Here is a 26,329-nt window from a genome sequence, read left to right as displayed (position 1 = left end):
GGTGTAATTGAGACTTCCATCCTGTGAAAAAGCTAATTTAACCTGAGACTCTGGCTGGGAAGAGAATGGATCCTTTAACAGAAGTACAAATTATTTATTTTTGTGTTTGTATTCTTTAAAAGACAGTTGTATATATCTTTAATCAGCCAAAGAGCTTTCTTACCAGAATTATTTAGCCTTGTCAGATTTTAAACTTTTTGCCTCTACTACAAATACTGTAAATATTCCTTTGTGTCTTGTATTGCAAGTATACTATGTAAAAGGCAACCAACTAAATTACTATACATTTATTTGTTTATTGGCTGTACTTTGCTGTGGTTTTATGATGAATTCTAAACTCTATATACAGCTGGACGACTGAAGTGGTAGATGGGCACAGTGTCGATGAACTCTGCAAAGCCTTTTGGCAGGCCACCATGGTTGAACACAAGCCATGTGTTATTATTGCTAAGACCATTAAAGGAAAAGGCATTGAAGGTATCCTAAATATATATCTCTTTTTATGGAACTATTTATTTATTTATTGCTTTGAAGCAATTGCTGAATATAATAATGGAAAGCAAACCAATTACTTGCTGTATTTTTGTTACATAGTGTTAAGGACTTGAGCCCAGTGATGCTCTGTGCTGGAACACTAACTGATAGTATCACAGGGTCAGATTCAAATTCCACCATGTGATTCTACTGGTATACACGGCAGTATAGAGGAACACATGGATGTGATCAGAAATGCCTGTAGCTTCAATAGAGATAAGTGTCAAATTTCTGCAGAGTAGAGTAGGTGGATTGGCCACACTAAATTGCCTCTTTTTTTTAAACAAACAATTTTATTGAGGTAGTTTTTTGGCATTGTAAACAGTTACAAACATCAACGGAAAGAAACCAAAAAAGGCAAAAATGTGCAAACATCCACGTACATTCAATACTTCAGTCGTAACAAACTGCACAAGCCCGCTCCTCTCCCACCGATACTACTCGCCAATTTATCCCTCCTACTCTACTCTACCCCCCCCCCCCCCCCCCCGCTGACGCACACTGTCCCGCAAAGAAGTCAATGAATGGTTGCCACCTTTGGATGAACCCCTGTACAGATCCCTTCAAGGCAAACTTAATTTTTTCCATACCCAGGAAACATGTCCGTAAGCCACAACTCAGTCTTCGGGGGCTTTGAGTCTCTCCATGCCAATAATATTAGTCGCCGGGCTATCAGGGAAGCAAAGGCCAAAACATCGGCCTCTTTCTCACCCTGGACTCCCGGGTCATCCAAAACCCCCAAAATTGCCACCCCTGGAGCCATCGCCACTCGCACATGTTGCGGTCGTTTTTACCCTACTCAGGGCTTCTGCCCACAGCCCGTCCTCCATTTCCCCGCCTAGCTCCTCCTCCCATTTGAGTTTCAGTTCCTCTGTCAGGGACCTTTCCTCCTTCATGAGCACCTTATAAATATCAGAGACTCTTACCCCCCCCCCCCCCCCCCCTCCCGAGAGACTATTCTGTCCTAGATCCCCAATGGCGGGAGGCGTGGGAAGGATGGGACCTGTCTACGGACAAAGTCCCGCAACTGTAGGTACCTAAAATAATTTCCCCATACCAGACCAAATTTCTCCTCCAAGCTCCTCAAACTCGCAAAGCTCCCTTCCAGGAACATATCGCTCACCCTTCCCGCCGTCATGCCCAAAACCCCGCATCCATACTCCCGGGGGCAAACCGATGGTTGTCGCAGATTGGCGCCCAGACAGACGCCCCCATCTCCCATACATGCCTCCTCCACTGGACCCATATCCGCAGGGTCGCCACCACTACCGGGCTGGTGGAGTACCTGGCCGGCGGCAGCGGTAGAGGAGCTGTGACCAGGGCTGCCGAGCTGGAGCCCCTGCACGAAGCCTCCTCCACCCGCTCCCAGATAGACCCCGTACCCACCATCCACTTCCTTATCATAGCGATATTGGTCACCCAGTAATAATTAATCAGACTCGGCAAAGCCAGCCCTCCCTCACTGCGGTTCCTTTCAAGCATCGCTTTCTTCACCTGCGGGGATTTTCCCGCCCAGACAAAGCTCATGATCATCTTGTTAACCCTTTTGAAGAAGGACTGGGATAAAGATCGGGAAGCACTGAAAAATAAACAGAAATCTAGGGAGGATTGTCATCTTTACAGTCTGCACCCTCCCTGCTAGCGGCAGTGGGAGTGCATCCCATCTCCGAAACTCTCCCTTCATTTGCTCCACCACCCTGGCCAAATTTAACTTGTGCAGCCTGTCCCAGTCTCGTGCCACCTTGATCCCCAAGTACCGGAAATTTTCCTCAACCAGCCGAAATGGTAGCCCTCTCGATCTGTTCTCCTGGCCCCTTGCTTGTACCACAAACATTTCACTCTTGGCCATATTTAATTTGTATCCTGAGAACTGGCCGAACTTCCTCAACATTTCCAGTATACTTCCCATCCCGGCCACTGGGTCCGACACGTACAGGAGCAGGTCGTCCGCATAAAGAGACCCTATGTTCTACCCCGCCCCTAACCATCCCCTTCCACCCCTTTGCGGCTCTCAGTGCAATCGCCAGCGGTTCTATGGCCAGCGCAAACAGCAGCGGGGAGAGCGGTCAGCCCTGTCTGGTCCCACAGTACAGCCTAAAGTACTCTGACACTTCTCTGTTTGTCCTGATGTTGGCCTTTGGGGCCTGATATAATAACTTGATCCAATTCACCAGTCCCTCCTCGAACCCAAACTGTCCGAGCACCTCCCATAGATAGCCCCACTCCACCCGGTCAAAGGCCTTCTCGGCGTCCATCACCACCACTACCTCCACCTCCCTGCCCGCCGGGGGCATCATTGTCACATTAAGTAATCTTCTCTGGTTGGCCGACAGCTGCCTACCTTTCACGAACCCAGTTTGGTCCTCCCCAATCACCTCCGGTACGCAGTCCTCAATTCTAATCGCCCGTACCTTTGCCAGGAGCTTGGCATCTACATTAATCAGGGAGATTGGCCTGTAGGACCCACACGCCTTCGGGTCTTTACCCCTCTTCAATATCAGTGATATAATGGCTTGCGACATCGGCGGTGGCAGGGTCCCTCTGTCCCTAGCCTCATTTAAAAACCCTCACCAAGACCGGGCCCACCAACTCCGAGAACTTCCTATAAAACTCTACCAGGTATCCATCCGGCCCCGGGGCTTTCCCTGACTGCATGGCCTTTAGGCCCCCCAATACCTCCTCCACTCTAATCGGGGCCCCCAGCTCATCCACTCGCCCCCCCATCTACTGTTGAGAATGTTAACCTGTCCAGAAACCTTTTCATCTCCTCCAGTTCTTCCGGAGGCTCCGAAGTGTACAGCTTGCGACAGAAGTCCCGGAATACCTTATTCAATCCTGCCGGGTCCTCCACTCTGCACCCCTCCCCATCCATCACTCTACTTATTTCCCTGGCCGCCTCCCTCTTCCTGAGTTGCTGCGCTAACAATCTGCTAGCCTTTTCCCCATGCTCGTACACCACGCTCCTCGCCTTCCTAAGCTGTTCCATGGCCCTACTCGTGGATAGCGCCCCCAGTTCCGCCTGTAGTCTCTGCCTCTCCCTGAGTAAAACCTCCCCCGGGGACTCCGCGTGCTCTTCATCTATCCGACCCATTTCCCTAACCAATCTGTCCATCTCTGCCCTGTCTGCCTTGGCTCTGTGGGCCTCAATTGAGATCAACTCTCCCCGCACTACTGCCTTTAGCGCTTCCCACAGGGTCGCCGCTGAGACCTCCCCCCGTATCATTCACCTGCAAGTAATTTTGCATACACCTCCGAAGCCTCTCACAGATCCCCTCCTCTGACAGCAGTCCCATGTCTAGCCTCCACTGCGGGCTTTGATAGTTCGCCCCCCCCCCCCGACCTGCAGGTCTACCCAGTGCGGGGCATGGTCCGAGATAGTGATTGCCGAATATTCTGTGTTCTTACCTCCCCAATACAATCCCTGCTTAGAACAAAGAAGTCTATCCTAGAATATACTTTATGGACGTCTGAGTAAAACGAGTAGCCCCTTCCTGTCGGCTGTCTGGCTCTCCAGGGGTCCACTGCCCCCATTTTCTCCATAAACCCTTTCAGCTCCCTTGCCATTGTTGTGTGTCTACCCGTTCTGGGACACAACCAATCCAGAGCCGGATCCAGGACCATGTTAAAGTCCTCCCCCATTATTAGCCTACGAGAGTCCAGGTCCGGGATCTTCCCCAGCACTCTTTTAATGAAGTCCACGTCATCCCAGTTCAGGGCATATATATTCACCAGCACCACTCTTCTCCCCTCCAGTCTGCCCCTTACCATCAGGTATCTGCCGCCTCTGTCTGCGGTTATGCCCTTCGCCTCAAATTGCACCCGCTTGTTGATCATGATTGCCACCCCCCTGGACTTCGAGTCCGAGTGGAAGACCTGGCTAATCCAGCCCTTCCTTAGCCTAGTCTGGTCAGACACTTTCGGATGTGTCTCCTGCAACATAATTACGTCCGCCTTCAGAGCCCGCAAGTGCGCGAACAACCGCGCCCTCTTAACCGGCCCATTCAGTCCCCTGACATTCCAGGTGATCAGCCTGGTTGGGGGGGGGGCGCGCCCCCCCCCCCCAAAACGCCTGTCAGCCATAGCCTCTCTCAGGCCGGCCCCCGGCCCGTGCGTCGTGCCATTCTTGGCCCGCCTCTTGGCTGCCTCCACCCTCGACCTCCTTTCCAGTGCCTATTTCAGATCCCTCCCACGTCAGCAGAACAACCCCCCCCCCCCCCCCCCCCCCCCCCCCCCCCCCCCAGCAACATCCCCCGATAACCACACCCCTGCCATCCACTGGCTGTATTCTCCTCCCCCACCTGACTCCCTTGACTAGCCAATCTGCTAGCCCGTTGACTCATCACTCTGGTGCCCCCTGTCTCTTTCCATTGTTTCCCCGTCCTCATCCCCGGTGCCCCATCCCCCTCCAACCCACTGGAGCAAACTTACCGGCACAGGAAGGCATGAACATCAGTAAAACAAAAATACCCCAACCCACGTCCTTAACCCCACTTGCTGACTGGCCACCCTTAGTTACCATACCGGCTCCAGTGCCCTCCGCGAGCCCCACAAAAAGCAAAAATTCGCACGAAAAGGAAAAAAACAGAAAAAAGAGGAAGAAACAAAAGCAAAAAGGAAAAAACCCAGTAACCAAAAACAAAGGGAAGAGTCCCAAATGTCCCACTTGGTGCCTTTAACCCAGCAAACCATTGAACAGCGGTCCAGGCACATTCGGCGTCCCTTCATAGTGTAGTTCTCGGGCCCTAATTCGCGCCCGTGGGACCTCTTTTCGGGACCAGCTCCTGATCCCTCGCAAAGTCCATCGCTTCTTCAGGCTCGGAGAAGTAGTGGTGTTGGCCCTGATGCGTGACCCATAGACGGGCTGGGAACAGCAGACCAAACTTCATGTGCTTCTTGAACAGCATCTACTTGACTTGTTTAAAGGCTGCTCGCTACCGAGCCACCTCCTGGCTTGGGTCCTGGTAAATACGGAGAACACTGTTGTTCCACGTGCTGCTCCTGGCGCTCTTTGCCCACCGCAGCACCCGCTCCTTGTCCACGAACCTGTGGAACCTGATCACCATCTGGCTGCCCCTGCCTCGCCTGCACTCTGTATGCCCTCTCCAGCTCCAGTGGTCGCGGAAAGGCTGAAAACATAAATCTTTTTATTTTTATTAAGAGCTTCCATTTGGCTAAGGAGGCTACAGGCCAATCCACATCCAGCACGGTAGCATTGTGGATAGCACAATCGCTTCACATTTCTAGGTCCCAGGTTCGATTCCGGCTTGGGTCACTGTCTGTGCGGAGTCTGCACGTTCTCCCCGTATCTGCGTGGGTTTCCTCCGGGTGCTCCGGTTTCCTCCCACAGTCCAAAGATGTGCAGGTTAGGTGGATTGGCCATGATAAATTGCCCTTGGTGTCCAAAATTGCCCTTAGTGTTGTGTTGGGCTATGGGGATATGGTGGAGGTGTTAACCTTGGGTAGGGTTTCGCTTCCCGCGAGGGGGGTGAGCGACAGGGTGCTTTCGGGGGTCTGGGTCGGAGAGGGGAAGATATCTGATATCTACAAGGTTATACAGGAGGCGGAGGAGGCGTCAGTAGAGGAGCTGAAAGCTAAGTGGGAGGGGGAACTGGGGGAACAGATCGAAGACGGGACATGGACTGATCCCCTGGAGAGGGTTAATTCTTCCTCCTCGTGTGCGCGGCTTAGCCTCATCCAATTCAAGGTGCTGCACCGGGCCCACATGACTGGGACAAGGATGAGTAGGTTCTTTGGGGGTGAAGACAGGTGTGTCAGGTGCTCGGGGAGTCCAGCGAACCATGCCCATATGTTCTGGGCATGCCCGGCGCTGGAGGAGTTCTGGAAGGGGGTGCCGAGGACCGTGTCGAGGGTGGTGGGATCCAGGGTTAAGCCAGGATGGGGACTCGCGATTTTTGGGGTTGGGGTGGAGCCGGGATTGCAGGAGGCGAAAGAGGCCGGTGTGCTGGCCTTTGCGTCCCTAGTAGCCCGGCGAAGGATCTTGCTACAATGGAAGGATGCGAGGCCCCCAAGCGTGGAGACCTGGATCAATGACATGGCGGGTTTTATTAAGCTAGAGAAGGTCAAATTCACCCTGAGAGGGTCGGTACAAGGGTTCTTTAGGCGGTGGCAACCTTTTCTCGACTTTCTGGCTCAACGATAGGGTACGGGGACAGTAGCAGCAGCAACCCGGGGAAAAGGTGGGGAGGGAAAAGGGGGGGGAGGGGGCGGACGATGACTATGTTTGTTTATTTAATTTAAATTTATTTTGAAGTCCTTTTGTTGTTCATCGGGGTTGGGGGGTGGGGGATGGGATACACGCGTCGATACGGTCTGGGGGTGATACGGTTATTATGGGTTATTTTGTTGCATTTCATTGTTTGTCGTTATGTTTTATATTTTCTGTAAAAAATTCCAATAAAAATGATATTTTAAAAAAAAAACCTTGGGTAGGGTGCTCTTTCCAGGAGCCGGTGTAGACTCGATGGACCAAATGGCCGCTCCTGCACTGTAGATTCTATGAAATAACCTACTCTCAAAACTCTGTCCATATTTTGACAGCTGTGACAAGCTGCGCCAGAGTAGCTGAGACAATCCATAATACTCTAAAACATTCAACAACATTCTAAAAAAGCCAAAAAGTATTGTTCTACTTCCCAATGTTTATTTTAAAATAAATTTAGAGTACCCAATTCATTTTTTCCAATTAAGGGGCAATTTAGCGTGGCCAATCCACCTACCCTGCACATTTTTGGATTGTGGGGGTGAAACCCACTCAAACATGGGGAGAATGTGCAAAATCCACATGGACAGTCACCGAGGCGAGGATCGAACTTGGGTCCTCGGCGCAGCGAAGCAGCAGTGGTAACCACTGCACTACCGTGCCACCCAAAAATGTTTAATAAATAAGTCCTAAATATAAAACGGTCATTCGTAAATCGAACAAAGAATTCTGAAAAAATTCTTTATCCAGAAAATAGAATGTGGAATTCCAGTCACATAATTCAGGTGACTGACATCAATGCATTTAAGGGAAAACTAAATAAGGGAGAACAGAATAGAAGGATGCCAGGATAATTTGATGACATAGAATGGGAGGAAGGTCATATCAAGCATAAATATGGGCATTTAATAGTTTTGCACTGAATGACAAAGATCTGTGTTACAAATTCTGAAATGTGAGCAATGGACAGCTGATTGTTGATACCATTAGCAACAGCCTGATATTACCCTGGTTTAATACTTAGCCATTTTATGAATGGGGCAGCCATTGCAATTTACACCCTGTGAATAGTTTCAGCTGAGGGTTTAGTTGGAGGAAATGGTTCTTCAATTGCCATAGCATCTGATTTGCTGACAAATGTGCACTAGTATTTACGCTTCAGGAATACCATGGATGGAATGCAGCACGGCTCTGATACACCCTGACCTGGTGTCCCTCCATTTCTCTTCCATTTTTCCCTGGCAGACCAGTTATATGGCAATTCAGCTGGAGCAAATCCACCATTGTTCTTATAAGCGGTGTATGTCTCCTAATTGCTGTGCGTGCTTTTCAAGGATCAGAAGCAAAGGTTCTCGATGGTATATCACACCACTTTGAAATGCATTGCTGATCTGTCACTTTTCAACCCCTAATTCTTGTGACTTTGTGGATGTATGTGATATTAGCCTTCAATTTTTCAAATATTTTCAGCTGCTGAAGACAAAGAAAACTGGCATGGCAAGGCCATTCCAAAAGATAAAATGGAAGAAACTATTAAAGCAATCAAAGCTAAGATCCTTGAGGGAAAGAAACTTTGCCCAGGGCAGCCATTGGAAAATGCACCAACTGTGAATATTCAAGACATCCAACTTTCTGCACCACCTAAATATAAGCATGCTGAGAAGGTAAACAATCATACTAACATCATGCACTTCCACGATGTCATTTATGATCAAGGACTCTGGTTGAACAGGCAATAGGTCCAAAATGCACGTGATGTTGGAGGGTATGGGGAACCGATTCTCCCTCATTATTTGTTGGGGAGAGATCAAAGGATAAAAAAGGCTACCATGCTACCCTGGGGCAGCAGGGTAGCATGGTAGTTAGCATAAATGCTTCACAGCTCCAGGGTCCCAGGTTCGATTCCCGGCTGGGTCACTGTCTGCGTGGAGTCTGCACGTCCTCCCCCTGTGTGCGTGGGTTTCCTCCGGGTGCTCCGGTTTCCTCCCACAGTCCAAAGATGTGCGGGTTAGGTGGATTGGCCATGCTAAATTGCCCGTAGTGTCCTAATAAAAGTAAGGTTGGGGGGGGGGGGGGGGTTGTTGGGTTACGGGTATAGGGTGGATACGTGGGTTTGAGTAGGGTGATCATGGCTCGGCACAACATTGAGGGCCGAAGGGCCTGTTCTGTGCTGTACTGTTCTATGTTCTAAAAAACAAAGTGGCCATAGTTTACATTATAGTGAAGCCACCCTTCTCGCCTCTCCTGGGGAATTGGGGCACATCGGTATAAATTCCTGGGCTGTTCCCACATAACATGGAACACATGTGAACTGAGAACTGGCCTACATTCTGCTGAGAGCCTAGTAAAGATCCAGAGATAACCCAACCCTGGAGAAATCTATCTGGAAATGAATCAATTATCTTATTTTTTTTTAATGTGTTGCTCCTTTGGCAGCAGAAGAAAAATTCTGTGCCTATACCGTCAATCCTTCATGAGTCTTGGCAGCCCTTTATTGGAGTGGCTCAGCTGCTATGCAGGTTTCTCTGGGTGCATTTGATGCCCACATATAGCTGTGGCTTAGAAACTCCAATTATGGAAGAAACCTGGTCTTCCCAATTTGGGACGAGATCTGTTATTAGTCATAGGCAGTACAGTCCTACTTTACTGTAATTCAGGTGGTGGAGTAAGGATGGACCCCTTAAGTTAATTTCAATATTTGCTAGTGGAACAGATTCAGGAATAACCATCAAAAGAGAATTAAATATACGCTTGAAAAGGAATAATTGGTGGGTTCTGGCAATGAGCAGGGGGTTGGGACTAATTGAATAGTGCATTCAAACACTCAGTACAGACACAGTAGGCAGAAAGGCCTCCTTCTATGCTGTATCATTCTATGATTCTTTTTTTTAAAATTTAGATTACCCAATTTTTTCCAATTAAGGGGCAATTTAGCGTGGCCAATCCACCTACTCTGCACATTTTTGGGTTGTGGGGGCGAAACCCACGCAGACACAGGGAGAATGTGCAAACTCCACACGGGCAGTGACCCAGAGCCGGGATCGAACCTGGGACCTCAGCGCCGTGAGGCGGTTGTGCTAACCACTAGGCCACCGTGCTGCCCTTTCTATTATTCTTAATAAATGTTTTTTTTGTTATCAATTCCTGCTGTGTTGTTTCCAAAGGTTTCAAATAAAAGCTTTGGATGCTGAAAAGCTGAAATGAAAACAAAATACTGGATAAACACGGCAGGTCTGGCAGCAGCTGTGGAGAGTTAAAGTTTTGGATCTAAACTTGTAGTTCTGTAAAAGGATCATTTGGATCCAAAATGCTAACTCTGTTTCTCTCCAACAGATGCATGCTGCCTTGTGGGGAAGCGGTGGCAGAGTGGTACAGTAGTCACCCGTTATAACACGGGTGTTGGGGTCCAAGACAGCCACCCGCATTGCATCCGAGCCGCGGATATCCACGATGGGGGTTTTAAATTTATTTAAAAATCTATGCATGCGCTTCCCATTGTGAGTCTACGGGGGGCGGGGGGAGAGGTCAGACCCCCGTAGACTCACAATGGGAAGTGCATGCATAGATTTTTTAATAAATTTAAAACCCCCATCGTGGATCTAATTAAAACAAGCTCTCTGATTGCCACAGAATGAGGAGTTATTCCAGAGGGAAACCCACAGAAACTTACCAGGAACTCTGGTGGGTTTCGCCAAACTGGAGGAAAGGATTGCCTTTCAAAAATATGTTCTGACCGCCACCGGTTTAAAGAACCTGTCTGCTGTGCAGGGTTGAGGCAGCTGTAGCTCTGCACTATCCACTTCCGGACGCTGTATGAGCTGCTCCTCTCTCACTGAATCTCCCTCCAATCAGCCGGCAGTGTCAACTTCAGCGGCCGGCTCACTTTGATCCGGAGAGGGAAGCTGACAGTTGGGGTCCATAAGCCCCCCCCCAATATTGCGAACCGCGGTGTTGCGGAGTGCAGTATAACGGGGGACTACTGTATTGTCACTGGACTAGTTGACCAGAGACCCAGAGTGTAATGCTCTGGGGACCCAAGTTCAAATCCAGCCACTGCAGATGGTGAAATTTGAATTCAATTTAAAAACAACTGGAATTAAAAGTCTAATGAATACCATGAAATCATTGTCGATTGTTGTCAAAACCCAGCTGCTTCACTAATGCCCTTTGGGGAAGGAAATCTGCCATACCTAGGTCTGGCCTACATGTGACTCCAGACCCATAGCAATGTAGTTGACTCTTAACTGTGTGTCATCATCTCCCCCCCCCCCCCCCCCCCCCCCCCAAAAGGGCAATTAGGGATGGGCAATAAATGCTGGCACAGCCAGCGACGCCCATGTCCCAAGAACTAACTTTTAAAAACAAGTTTATGTAGTATTTTGTTTTTTAAAACATTTTATTAAGGATTTATGATTTTATAACAACAGATACAAATGTAAACATAGTTCAATATGTAGCACCCCCTCTCTTTTCTCCCCCCCCCCCCCTCCCCTCCAACCAGCAAACATACCCAGCCAACATGGCTTATACACAAAATTCCCCAGTCTCTCCATCTGTTCTCGCTGATCCCTCCTGAACTAAACTAATTCCCCCTTAACCCCCCCATTGTATCTGCTGACAGTTTAGTTTTCTCGGAAGAAGTCGATAAACGGCTGCCACCTCCGGACGAACCCTGACATTGACCCTCGTATGGCAAACTTAATTTTCTCAAGCCTGAGAAACCCAGCTGTGCCACTAACCTATACCCCTAATTTCGGGGGCTCCGAGTCCCTCCACGGTAATAGGATCCATCTCCGGGCTACCAAGGAGGCAAGGGCCAAGACATCAGCCTCTCTCGCCCTCTGGACTCCCCCGTCTTCCGACACTCCAACATTCGCCATCTCTGGACTCGGTTTTACCCTCGCTTTTAGAACCGTGGACATGATATCCGCAAATCCCTGCCAGAATCTCCTAAGCTTCGGACATGCCCAGTACATGTGGACATGGTTTGCAGGCCCTTCCGCACACCTCCCACACCAGTTGTATCAGGCTGAGCCTGGCACATGATGAGGACGTGTTGACTCTACTCAGAGCATCCTCCCACAGATCCGCCTCTATTTCCTTCCCTCGCTCATCTTCCCACTTGCGCTTTACCTCCCCTATCTGGGTTCCCTCCCACTCCATGTGCTGCATACATTTCTGAGACCTTCCCAATCCCCACCCGTTTTTGAAACTACCTTGTCCTGTATCCTCTGGGGCGGTAGAAGCAGAAAGATTGAAACCTGCCTTTGTACAAAGTCCCTCACCTGCAGATAACAAAACCCATTCCCTCCTGGCAGTTCAAACTCCTCCTCCAAATCCCCCAAACATAGAAAGCTCCCATCGATAAACAGATCCCACAGCCTCTCAATCCCTGCTCTTTGCCACCTCCGAAACCCTCCATCCAACCTCCCCAGCACAAACCGGTGGTTTCCACAGATTGGAGCCACACTGAAGGCCCCTCCACTCCCATATGCTTCCGCCACTGCCTCCAAACTCTGAGCTGCCACCACCCCTGGGCGTGTGAAGTACCGAGCCGCCAAGAACGCAGAGGTGCCGTTACCTGTGCCCCTACATGATGCAGCCTCACCTATTCCCACTTCCTGATCATGGCTATATTTGCCGGCCAGTAGAAATTCCTAAAGTTCGGTTGGGCCGTCCCCAGCTCCACTCTGCTCCGACAGCGACTTCCTTACCCTTACGCATGGGGTTTTGCCCACCTATACAAACCCAGAGATCACCGCATTAACCCGCTTAAAGGCCCCCCCCCCTGACTAACCCCTTCCTTTGACGCTCTCTGCGCCATCGCCAATGGCTCTGTAGCCAAGGCAAACAACAGTGGGGAGAGCGGACATCCCTACCTTGTTCCCTGGCTCAGTCTAAAGATCACCTGGTTCATCCGCACACTCTCCACCGGTGCCTGGTACAGCAACTGGAGCCAGTCTACAAAGCCCTGCCCAAACCCAATATTTCATGTTTTTATTTCAAATGTTTCATGATCCTAATTTCTTTAGTGATAGAACTAGGAATTCGAGTCAAATAGGTGTTGGGAAGGTTTTGCTGAGAAAATAATTGTGTGAAACAGTAGTGTTAATGCGTAAATTGGCCACCAACTTAAGAAGTGATGCCCTGCTTTTCTGAAAACTGCATATCGTACTTCATCTTGTGATTTTCTTAAGAGTTGCTGCATTGCATTTTAACTGTCCATGAAACTTAAGTCTAGTAATTAACAGCGTCTTATTATTGCCATTTAAAAAAAATGTAATCATTATTAATGTCTGTCATTCAAACTCTTCCCTAGAAATTGACCAGGTTTAAGTATGGAATTTCATTAAAATTGTGAATTGATGAGGGAGATTTTAAAAGTGATATGGTACTGCAGCAAATTAATGGGATTTAAAAAAATACAATGTGCACAATTGAGTCTAATGAAAGGGGAACTCCTGCCAGATGCCCCAATCAGCAAAATCCCTCTTTTTTTGCACTTGGATAACAGATCAGGCAGTTGATTAATTTCAACCACTATTTTTGTTTAAATGTTGTATAATGCGATTGGGAGGAGTAAGGAGAAATGAGGCACTGAGGAACCGGAATTAGCGGCATTGAAAATGCATTTTCTATATAAAATATATTAGCAATGCCCCTGTGCCATAACTCAAGGTGGTTAGCACACATTAATTCCTACCACCCTGTCTTGACAATGATAAAATCAGTATTCACTAATTAAGCATTTATTTTAATCTAAAGATTAAACTTATTTATAATCTTTTTAATCTTTGTCTTTCAATAGACAATAAAGATAGGAGCAGGAGACCATTTGGCCTGCCGAACCTGCTGTGCCATAAATTCAGTACTATCATGGCTGATCTTGGGCTTCAATTATCCTTTCTCGTCCCCTCCCCATATCCCTCGACTCCCTCATCGAACAAAAATATGTCTAGCCCAACCTTAAATACATCCGATAATGGGTCACCCACAACCCTCTGAGATAGAGAATTCCACATTTCACAATCCTTTTGAGGGAAGAAATCTCTCAATTCTGTTCTAAATGATCAGCCCCATAACCTGATACTGTGCTGCTTTGTTTTAAATTGCTCAGCCAGCAACGACATCCTGTAAAACCTCTTCAGAACCGTGATCGTTTCAGTGAAATCACTTCTCATTTTTCTATACATCAGAGATTATAGGCCCAGTTTACTCTGACTTGTCATCATGGGACAACCCCTTTATCCCAAGAGCCAATGTAATGAACCTTGACTGTATTGCCTCCAATGCAAGTATATCCTTAAATATGGAGACCAATACTGCACATCAAGTGTGGCCTCACCGAAGCCCTGTACAATTGTAGCAACAATTCTTCATTCTTAGTTTCCAATCCCCTTTTCAACAAAGGGGAATACCCCATTTGCCGCCTTAATTGCTTGCTCTAACTCCATGCTGACTGTGTTCATTTGTACCTGCACACCAAAGTCCCTCTGAATGTACACATTTACACGTTTCTCACCTTTTTTTAAAAAAAGCATTGATTGTCAGAATCTCTAAGAAAATTACAATGGCTAATTTACAAACTGGGAATCAACAGAAACAGTAGAGCTAGAATGATGTTTGACTTCCTTTACTAAAACTGTAACATGGCGAATAATTAATTTTCTGAGTTGATATAGACGTTTGTATTTACCTACTGTCGGAAACGTTGGTGTAACCAGAAGAAAATACACCCAATGATTAGTTACAAACGATAATCCAAGTCCACAAGACAATGAAGTAAATCCCAAATTCTGCAATCTGTTAGGCCATGTATAATTGTGCCCATCTCCAGGCATAAATATATTGCAAATTCCAGGCCAATATTTGGAATGAGACGGATTTTGCAGCAAGTGATGAAGGAACATGCTCGACATTAAATATGTTTAAAGCTGCTCATGGAATTTTAGCAGTGATTTACGATTGGGATTATTTCTCTCTATTGCGAAGTGCTCAATTGGAAGTTGCATTTTGAGCAGGACCGCCACCAACAATTTATGTCTTAGTTAATTGGATTGAAGAATTCTCGCTCAGACATGCAGAAACTCAACCAAGAGATATAAATTAGAATATGCACTGTAAAATTAGGTACAGGAAAGATGGGATACGAGAGAACTAAAATAAAATGTTTTTAAAATTTTTGAATCTCCAACAATAAATATATTCTGAAACTTGTTGCCACACAGGTTGTTTGGTAGTAATTAAAATCTATTACAATGTTAAAAATTTGCTTACACCTGAATGCACCATCATAGAATAGAATCCCTACAGGGCAGAAGTCTACACCACCCTCTAAAAGAGTACCCTACCTAGGCCCACTCCCCCACCCTATCCCATAACCTCGCCTAACCTTTGGACACATGGGGGAAATTCTGCATGGTCAATCCACCTAACCTGCGCATCTTTGGACAGTGGCAGGAAACCGGTGCACCCGGAGGAAGCCCGCGCAGATATTGGGAGAATGCAAACTCAACACAGTCATCCAACTTTGAAATTGAACATGGGCCCCTGGCGCTGTGAAGCAGCACTGTTAACCACTGTGTCACCATGCTGCCCTTCATCCCCAATATTTTCTGGTATATTTTTGGTCACCATAGTAAGTATGGACTTTCAACATGGATTTCAAAGTCCGGTCTATTTGCAAAGTGCAAGTTAAGAACAGTTTGTGGATAAGCAGGGATAATCAGAAAGCAGCTTCTAGATTTCCCAACTTAACTACACACGTGTGGACCTGGTCTCTCTTACTTCGTATTGCCGTTTAATGATTCAGTGGAATACGCAACGTGTTAGGATTAAAACAAAATTCTATGCTATTACAGCCTAGAATCAGAAGTCATTTGAACAGGCTGAGGGATGAAATTATGCCACAAATTAAATCCAAGTTGAAATTCACCAGGTCACTTCATGTGAATTCTGCTAAAAGTGGTGATGCTATGCTGTCTGACTGGCGCATTTCTCATGTTATTTTCAGCTGTAGCCTGATTCCTGTAAAAATGGAGCAAAACTTGCTCTAGGCTGCCATACCATCAAGGGGTTCAGATGACATGAAGTGAAACACCTGAAATTGTGCTCCAGATGTGCTTGTACAATCTAGCTAGCTCATTTTGTTCCTTTGAAGGCTTTAGATGCCTCCAGATTATATTACCTATGCATGTCACTTTATTGTAAACAGTTCATGTGTCTCTATTTTCATGAGGTTTTCTCCTTATTCTTGTTTTCAATAAATATTTCAATTTTTTTATGACCAGTGAGCTATTATATAAATATTTTACATGAGGCAATGGAATGGCTTTGTGCATGCCACTTTGTAGTACTTTTAAGTGTCAGAGATCAAAACATTAATCAAGTTTATGGGCAGAAATGGAATTTCCTCCTCTCCCAATAAAGCATTTTATCCAATTTCCCCCCTCAATATAAACCAAAAAGAAACATTGTAAAGCCATAAACTGCCTGTTGTATCAGGCTCCATCTTTAAAATAAAACAAGTGGGGTTCGTGGGCTATGGGGATAGGCTGGAGGCATGGGTTTAAACTTGAGAGGGGTGCTCTTTCTAAGGGCCAGTGCAGACTTGCTCTTTCTAAGGGCCAGTGCAGACTTGCTCTTTCTAAGGGCCAGTGCAGACTTGCTCTTTCTAAGGGCCAGTGCAGACTTGCTCTTTCTAAGGGCCAGTGCAGACTTGCTCTTTCTAAGGGCCAGTGCAGACTTGCTCTTTCTAAGGGCCAGTGCAGACTTGCTCTTTCTAAGGGCCAGTGCAGACTCGCTCTTTCTAAGGGCCAGTGCAGACTCGCTCTTTCTAAGGGCCAGTGCAGACTCGCTCTTTCTAAGGGCCAGTGCAGACTCGATCTTTCTAAGGGCCAGTGCAGACTCGATCAGCCGAATGGCCTCTTCCTGTACTGTAAATTCTATGATTCTATTCTACAAGTACTGGACATCATTGTATCATTAACATTTTATTTTTTTCTTCCAGATAGCCACCCGAAAAGCCTTTGGAACTGCCCTGGCAAAATTAGGTCATGGCAATGACCATGTTATTGCATTAGACGGTGATACTAAGAACTCCACATTTTCAGAAATGTTCAAAAAGGAACATCCTAAGCGTTATATTGAATGTTTCATAGCCGAGCAGAACATGGTAACTGCCTTTAATTTCTTATTTTCTTCATTTTTACACAAAAATAAAAACAGGCAACAAGGATAAATTGATTCTACATAATGTAATGTTAAAAGTGGAACTACCTTTTCGCTTTTCAAGGATGTTGTGGACAGTTTACCTTGACCATCACCGTTTATTATTAGCCTGGTCTAATGCCTGTGCAGTTGAGCGTTTTCTCCTGGGTGGTCACCAATATAGTCCACAGCTCTTTGTTTTTGTTTCTAATGGGTTGGCGCTGTCGCTTATTATTGTGACCATTTTTGAAAAATATATGTATAAAATTATGAAATTCTGATGAGATCAAAAGATCTCTCCTATTATCTTTCAAGTATTTCAGTAATACACAATCTTCGGTCCATTAGGTAGAATTTCCTGCCTTATTTTACATTATCAATTAATGCAACCAACTAGTGCAAATAGAAAAGGGAAAAAAAGAGTTTTTGTTCACTTTGCTTCTGCAATTGCAATTGGCCAAATGAAACATAGAAAATAGGAGCAGGAGGAGGCCATTTGGCACTTCAAGCCTGTTCTACCATTCATTATTGATCATGGCTGATCATCCAACTCCGTCGTTGCTTCTGCTTTCTCCCCATATCCTTTGATCCCTTTAGTCCCACGAGTTGTATCTAACTCCTTGAAAACAGATAATGTATTGGCCTCAACTGCTTTCTGTAGTAGTAAATTCCACAGGCTCACCACTCTCTGGGTGAACAAATTTCTCCTCATCCCACTCCTAAATGTATCTTCACTGTGACCCCTGGTTATGGACTCCCTACAATCGGGAAAATCCTTCCTGCATCTACCCTGACAAGTCGTGTTAGAATTTTATAGGTTTCTGTGAGATCCCCTTTCATTCTTCTAAACTCCAGCGAGTATAATGCTAACCGACTCTTCTCGTTCGTCAGAGCAGCCATCCAAGGAATCATTTTTTTAAAAAAATGTATTCGTTCATGGGACGTGGGTGTTGCTGGCCAGCATTTATTGCCCGTCCCTAATTGCCCTTGATAGTTAAGAGTCAACCACATTGCTGTGGGTCTGGAGTCGCATGTAAGCCAGACTGGGTAAGGAGGGCACATTTCCTTCCCTAAATGACAGTGAACCAGTTGGGTTTTTCCGCCAATTGACAATGGTTTCATACTAGACTTTTAATTCCAGATTTTTACTGAATTCAAATATCACCATCTGCAGTGGCAGGATTCAAACCCGGGTCCCCACAGCATTATTCTGGGTTTCCGGTTTAATAGTCAAGTGACAATACCACTACACCACGGCCTCCCCATGTGTGGTAAACCCTTTGCTGCACTCCCTCTAAAGCAAGAACATCCTCCGATAAATAGACTAACACTTCGCACACATTCCACGTATGGTCTCGGCAAGGCCCTGTATAATTGCAGCAAGACATTTGTGTTCCTTTACTCAAACCCTCTTGCAAACCAAAGTCCAAATAAACCAAACATACCATTTGCCTTCTTTACTGCCTGCTGCACTCGCATGCTCACTTTCAGCGAGTGGTGTACAAGGGCACCCTGGTCTCCTTGCACAGTCCCCTCTCTCAAGTACTGTAGTCTATAGTCTATAGTCATTCAGATATGTTGCTCGTTCTGGGTGAGTGTGCTTAACACTCAATTTGGCTCTGTTTCTTGTTCTAAGCTCTGGAGTCGCCAGGTGCCGTTAAGACACCGCCACAAGCTTCAAGGTGAAGTTCAAAGCAATAAAACCGTACACCAATTAGTAAGTCCAAACAACTAGAGTTTATTATAATACAATTATAATAACTACCCATGCACACGCTAAAGGATTAAACTTACTCCTACCGCTAAACAACTAATACTTATCTCGAAGGAACTGCTGGGTCAGGGAACAAGGCCTTCTTGCTCTGCTCTGGTCTGTAGACTTCAGATTGTTATCAATTGAAAAGGGGGTCAGGAGTGCCTACTTCTGGTAGCGGTCGTCGTTAGGCACTTGTTGGTGGCTGCTGCTCGATGGCTGGAGTAGGAGACAGGAGCCAGGAGACTGAACCATGTGTGGGACCTTTCTTTTGTAGGTCCCAGGGGGTCTGCGCCCCTTTGGGCGGACTCCCTTACCTGCTTGGAATCGATTGGGTCTCTTCCCAATCAATATGTTTGAACCCCCAATCATGGGGCAGTTCCTCGGTCGCTGGGGCGGTTCTTGGGACCTATTGTTTTGGGCTTCTCTGGCGCCACAGGATCTGGCTTTCCATAGAATGTATCGATCTGTGCTTAACTTGTGTCCATTGTATCTGGGAATCGCCCGGTATTGCCTCATTAGTATGTTAACTGGTTTCTTTTCACAGTGCTGTCTGCTTTCTGCAACAGTTCAAACTGGTTTCTGCAGTCGTCCCAATATACAATCGCCTTGCAAGCTGCTTGCTTTCTAACATGTCCATTTTCCCTGCATTCCTTGCAATCTTCCATTTTGTGTTGGGCAGTGGCCACCCCAGGTGGCTACAGATAATAATTTGGCTTCCTGTTTTATTTCTACCTAAATGGATGACCTCACATTTATCTACATTATACTGAATTTGCCACTCACTCAGCTTGTCCAAATCACACCAAAGCATCTCCGCATCCTCCTCGCGTCCTCCCTCCAAATTTTGTGTCATCTGCAGATTTGGAAATATTGCATTTAGTTCCCTCATCAAAATCATTAATATATACCTGTATTTTGAACAGTTGAGGTCATAGCACTGATCCCTGCGGTACCCCATTAGTCACTACCCGTCATTTGGAAAAAGACCTGTTTATTCCTACTGTTTCCTGTCTGCCATCCAGTTTTCTATTTGTCTCTGTATACTACCATGCGCTTTAATTTTGCATGCTGATCTCTTGTATGGAACTTTGTTGAAAGCCTTCTGAAAGTCCAAATAAACCACATCCACTGACTCCCTCTCGTCAGCTCTACTAGTTACATCCTCGAAGAATTCCATTAGATTTGTCAAGCATGACTTCCCTTTCGTAAATCCATACTGACTGTGTCTGATCCTGCCGCTGTTTTAAGTGCTGTGCTAGTAAATCTTTGCCCGGTCCTGCCCAGGCGTAATCAGTCCAGTTTGTACTGGTCCCACCCCACAAAACCGGTTCCAATGTCCGAGAAATCTGAAACCCTTGCACCACCTCTTCAGCCACGTATTCATCTGATCTATCCTGCTATTTCTGTTCTGACTATCACATGATATCACTATCTTTTTGAGGTCCCTACTTTCCAGCTTGCTTCCGAACTCTCTGTATTCTGCTTTTAGGACCTCATCCTTTTTTTTCTTACCCATGTCGTTTGTACCAATGTGTACTATGACAACTGGCTGTTCACACTCCCCGTTCAAAATGTCCTGTAGCCGCTCAGAGACACCCTTGATCCTAGCACCAAGGAGGCAGGTGGGCTGCACAGCTGATATGTAATGCAGAACAAGGCCAGCAGCGTGGGTTCAATTCCTATACCGGCTTACCCAAACAGATGTCGGATTGTCACGACTAGGGGCTTTTCACAGTAGCTTGTAATGAAGAACAAGACAGCAGCGCGGGTTCAATTTCCATACCAGCCTCCCCGAACAGGCGCCGGAATGTGGCGACTGGGGGCTTTTCGCAGTAACTTCATTGAAGCTTACTTGTGACAATAAGCTATAATTATTATTGTTGTTGTTATTATTACTTCATACTTTTGAAAATAAAATATTATTATTATTAATATTCTGGAGTATCTATTCCACTTACTATTTAATCCCCGATATCTATTGCATTCCCTAGCACTGAGACCACGGCGCTGCGGACCCGGGTTCGAATCCCACCCCTGGGTCACTGTCCGTGTGAAGTTTGCACATTCTCTCCGTGTCTGCGTGTGTTTCACCCCCACAAGCCAAAGATGTGCAAGTTAGGTGGATTGGCCACGCTAAATTGCCCCTTAATTGGAAAAAAAAAAAATTGGGTACTCTAAATTTATTTTAAAAAACTATTGCATTCCCACAAATTTCACTTCTCCCGTATGCAGCAGAGCCCACTGTGCTGCCACAAATTCAGCTGTTGCTGCTTTCTCCTAAGAGGCCATTCTCCCAATAGTATCCAAAGCGGTATATCTGTTTTACAGGGGTACTGACACAGGAGATTCCTGCACTGCCTGGTGGTTACCCATTCCCTTCCTGTCTGTGGGCTCTTAGCCTGCGGTCTGACCAACTCTCCATAAGTATTATCCATGATACTCTCTGCCTGGTGGATGCTCTGCAGTGTCCCCAGCCGCTGCTCCAGCTCTGAAACATGGACTTCCAGGAGCTGCAACTGGAGACACTTCCTGCACACATGCTGGCCCCGGGCACTGGAAATATTCCTGGCTTTTTGTTTTATATATACAGATAATCACTTATTGTCACAAGTCGCCTGTTCGGGGAGGCCGGTATGGGAATTAAACCCGAGCTGCTGGCATTGTTCTGCATTACAAGCCAACTGTTTAGCCCACTGTGCTAAACCAGCCCCTCCCAACTTAGAGCAAGAGGAGCGCATCATGGCTTTGAGCTCTCCTGCTATCACTTACCCCTTTGAATTAAACCTTTTGAAAGATATTTAAAAGAAAATAATATCAATTCTTCTAGGCTTTACTTCCCTGGTCTGCGATACTACAGAATACAGAACTTGCAAACCATAGACCACAAAATCTAGATTGTACGAACTGAGTGATAAAAATAGTAAATACTTATCCAACTGTACTAACCCAATCAGCTGCTTCCACTTGCCCTGCGTTACTTTAAAATCCTGATGCCACCTCAGGAACCCCAAGCTAGCACGTCTTGCTCTTTCTCACATTCTTTTATCGTCCTGGTTCTGGTCTGTCTCATCTCGTGGTCTTTTATCGCTCGACTTCGTGCTCAGTGTCTCTCTCTTTTGCACATCTCCTCGGCTCCACTGTTTTTTTTGCGATGTCAGGTACAGTTCCCAAAATTGGTTGCTATTGATTCTGTGTTTCACTTTAAAGGTGAGTGTTGGCGTTGGTTGTTGTGCAAGAGATCGGACTGTTGCATTTGTCAGCACTTTTTCCACTTTCTTCGCCCGAGCATTTGACCAAATTCGTATGGCAGCAATCTCTGAAAGCAATATCAACCTTGTTGGATCACACTGTGGTATCTCAATTGGTGAGTATAATTTAACTGGTTCTACTAAACTAATTCCTAATTTATCAGCAAGATCATCTTGTATTGTCCTTTTGCAGTTTTAACCTGTCCTGAATCATAGAATTTACAATGCAGAAGGAGGCCATTTGACCCATTGAATCTGTAAAGAGCACCCCACCCAAGCCCACGCCTCCACTCTATTCCTGTAACCCAGTAACCCACCTAACCACTGAGGGCAATTTAGCATGGCCATTCCACCTAACCACATCTTTGGACTGTGGGAGGAAATTGGAGCACCCGGAGGAAATCCACGTAGACACTGGGAAGAACGTGCAGTCTCTGCACAGTGACCCAAGCCATGAATCGAACTTGGGGTCCTGCAACTGTGCTAACCACTGTGCTGTCTTGAGTTCAGTGCCTTGTGTAAGTGGTCATATTTTGCATGCGAGTGTGGACAACAAATGATTGTTCATTTATCTTGTCCTCACCCAAGGGTCTTGACATACATTTCCAGTAGGGGTCAGTGGATAGTGATTGAGCGGAAGCCCAAATTAATTTTCTCAAAACATATTGTCCCTCTTGGCTAATTCAACAGAACCAAAGATTGGACCTTGCATGTTACTGATCATGCAATGCATCTTCACATTGAACAGTGAAAGATGGGCTGTAACAATGTTTCTAATGTTGTTAATTCTTTTTAGGTGAGGATGGACCTTCCCAAATGGGTCTGGAAGATATTGCTATTTTCCGTGCCGTTCCCACAGCAACAATCTTCTATCCGAGTGATGCTGTGTCAACTGAAAGGGCTGTGGAACTGGCTGCTAACACCAAGGTATAAAATGCAGTGCTCAGCACCACACTCTAAAGTTGCATTATTCCTAATTGTAAACAAAATTTTAAAACCAAATTGTATTTTTTTTAAAAACAAGGCAGAGCAGAGAAGCAAACTGAGCTCCTTTTATATTTCTCGCCATCTGTCCCCAAGTAGAGAAGTTTTCATTCTTTTATTGAGGCATTGTGAAGTCAATTTTGAAGTATTTAACACACAGTAAACTCACTTAAGAATCAAAAGTATTGTTTATTCGTGGGTTCAAACCCGGGGAATGGTTTTCACAAATGCATACTTGCACACAATAAGGGCACAGGAAAGAAAGGAGATTTACAACTAGGATTAAAAATAAGAACCAAAGATGTGAATATTAATTCACGTGAATGTCAGAATCCGGTCATGGTTCCTTCATGTAGGAGTTGAGATTCAGGCAGTTTCAGTTAGCTGAAAGCACCATCTTGCACCATTTTAGGATGATGCACATATTTGCACAATGAATAGAACTTCTAATAATTGTGCTTCTCCCATAATGTATACAGTAAGAAGTCTGACAACACTTGGTGAAGGAGCTACGCTCCAAAAGCTAGTGATCCCAAATAAACCTATTGGACTTTAACCTGGTGTTGTAAGACCTCTTACTGTGCCCACCCCAGTCCAACACCGGCATCTCCACGTCATGATATATGCAGTACTGGCTTTTTAAACTACTCTATGTGAATAAAGTTGAATAAAGATATGTAATATGCAATTCCTTCATGACTGAAACCCTTACTTTACACTCTAGGGTATTTGCTTCATTCGAACCAGCCGACCAGAAACTACAATAATTTATAAAAATACTGAAGTATTTGAGGTTGGAAAAGCTAAGGTAAGTAACAACGGAATTCATGGAATTTAAAAAATTTTATGTAGTTTTTTCAGTTTTTGTCCCAATGTATGGAGATCCCATTCTACTGTTAACGAGCCAGCCTGATGAGCATTCTGTTCTCTCTTTTCAGAGACAATTACAGTTGATGTGGCTTACTTGTCTTTTGTTTAATTTATTCCTGAATCAGCAAACAAAAATCACCAGTTATGGACTGACACGTCCATATTAATACCCTCCAATAATTAGCAAAAGTACTTTATTGACTAAGTTATCCACCACAGTCCTGAGAGTTTAAATTTTACAGATTGATCAAATTTCAGTTTTCATAATTGTCATTACATTAGTTCTAATAGTTAAGAATGGGTGCCAGTCCTGCTGGAGAAAGTTGGACTTGATTCTATCGAACTAACTAAGTTGCATAATTATTCACAGCCCCTGGTGCAGATTCAAATAGATTGGAGGGGACACCAGTACTGGAAAGAACTAAAAAGCATTGTATCCAAGTGAAATTTATGGGCTTGGTGCTGGTAAATCTGGTTGTCATAATAGGGTGACAGATTCTGAAAACATTTGCAGAATCTTAAAAGGGTATCTCGAGACAATCGATGAATTTTGGAATCACAGAATTGTTATAGCAAAGGAGGGTATTTGGTCCGTTATTTCTGCACTGGCTCTCCAAATGATCAGTTTGTCTAGTTTCTCATGCCATCTCTCCATAGCCCTGCAGATTCTTGCTGTTCAACTAATAATCCAATTCTCTTGGTTGAACCTGCCTTCACCACCCTCTTGGGGAGTGCATTCCAGATCTTAACCACTTGTCCCCATAGCTACTTTTGCCAGTTTCTGTAAATTTGTGTCCTCTAGTCCTTGATTCTTCTACAAGTCGGAACTTTTTAGATTCCTCATGTTTTTAAATACCTCTAACAAATTTCTCAAAAGTCCTCTTCTGCAAGGAAAATCACCCCAACTTCTCCAATTAATTCTATTGCAAAGTTCCTCATCATGGAACCATTTTAAGAATCCTTTCTACACTCTCTAATGCCTGCGTATATTTCCTAAAGTGTGGTGCCCAGTTTAACATAAATTTCCTTGCTCTTGTGCTCTCTTCTCTTATAAATGAAGTCCAGGATACTGTTTGTTTTATTAACCACATACTCAACCTATCCCCTCTCAGTCTACTCTATACTACCTCCGTTTATAAACAGATAATTGAAGCCCTTCATTATAGCTTCTGTTGCATTCTTGCACCTGTACATACTTTCTTTTCAAATTTGTTCCTTGAATCATTCCTGCTGGTGGCCTATAAACTACACCGGACAAAGTAATTGCACCTCTTTGGTTTCTTAGCTCTAGCTAAATAGATTTTGTCCTTGACCCATTATAGCATGGTCTTTGTTTACACTGTGGAAGTAGTATATAGTGAACTTAGACTGTAGTTCTACTTATTGTTGGAAAGTGTAGTGTCAGTTACAATTTAATTGAATGAAATAACTCAATTAACCCACACTTGTAAAGGTCGATCCCATCTCTTTTGGTCTAAAAAATTGGTCTCAAAATGTGACTTTTACACAAATATAATGTTTTTGCGGGGCTGATGTGTGCTTGATTCGGGCCATATTGAATGGACACAGTGACCTCTAGTGGCTAGGAGGCTGAGGTATTGTCAAATAAATGTAAGTAACTTTTAGCCCAATGTATAAAGGACCTGAGGTTCAAACCCAAACACCTGCTTGATATTCTTAAACATGCTGCTGTACAAGCAACTAATTTTGAATTGCATTTCTACAGCATTAAAAAAAATATACCAATAACCCATCACTAATGATCTCTTTGGAACTTGTCTGACAACTGGAATTTATTTTTTGCTGTAGTTACTCATGGAGAGTTTGTTGATTTGTTTCACTGCTGCTTTTCAATTGTAACCTAAGCGTTTAAAGCAATAGTTTCCCTCTTCACAATCCACATATCGTTTGGTTCTGAAATTTTTGGGCTTTGATCCTTTAAAAATTCGGGTCGCCTTTTACACGAGTTATCTGAAAAATGTATGCTTATGGGGGCAGGTGGCTGGGACTGGGGTGTACTCCGAAGGTATACTTTTACTAGTTTGGTGGGGAAGGTGAAGGCCGATTTGGCACGGTGGACAACCTCCCTCTGTCGTTGGCGGGCAGGGTCGAGGCAGTTAAAATGAATACGTTACCACGATTTTCGTTCCTATTCCAGTGTCTGCCGGTCATTTTACCAAAATCCTTCTTCGTTCGTTTGGGGGAAGGCAGGGGCAGGATTAGGATGGTGGTCTTGCATGAGGTGGGGGGGGGGGGGGGGGGGGGGGAGCTAGGCCTCCCAAACCTACTATATGACTATTGGGCAGCAAATGTGGAGAAGGTGCGGGGCTGGACCAAGGAAAGGGAGACCCACTGGGTTAAGATGGAGGAGGGCTTATGTAGGGTGTTGGGTTGCGGGCGCTGGCAACGCCGCCGCTCCTGATGGCTCTGGGAAAGCACTCAGTGAATCTGGTGGTGGTGGCCACTTTGAAGATCTGGAGACAATTTAGGCAGCATTTTAAGATGGGG

General features: G+C 45.5%; 1 protein-coding gene across 1 annotated transcript in view; it reads left to right on the top strand.

The window, feature by feature from the left end:
* LOC119974004 (transketolase-like) overlaps positions 1–26,329 on the top strand; it is a 60,286-nt gene that overhangs the window by 20,065 nt on the left and 13,892 nt on the right. Inside the window, exons 6-11 of the mRNA XM_038812766.1 lie at positions 350–477; positions 8,225–8,418; positions 16,764–16,928; positions 21,927–22,083; positions 22,764–22,894; positions 23,676–23,759. Of these exons, the coding sequence (XP_038668694.1) occupies positions 350–477; positions 8,225–8,418; positions 16,764–16,928; positions 21,927–22,083; positions 22,764–22,894; positions 23,676–23,759 (859 nt within the window). The remainder of the gene's footprint in view (positions 1–349; positions 478–8,224; positions 8,419–16,763; positions 16,929–21,926; positions 22,084–22,763; positions 22,895–23,675; positions 23,760–26,329) is intronic.

This window comes from Scyliorhinus canicula, chromosome 11 (genome assembly GCF_902713615.1).
Source record: "Scyliorhinus canicula chromosome 11, sScyCan1.1, whole genome shotgun sequence".
Taxonomy (NCBI): domain Eukaryota; kingdom Metazoa; phylum Chordata; class Chondrichthyes; order Carcharhiniformes; family Scyliorhinidae; genus Scyliorhinus; species Scyliorhinus canicula.
The sequence above is the reverse complement of the archived record's forward strand: the minus strand, read 5'-3'. Positions and strand labels throughout refer to the sequence as shown.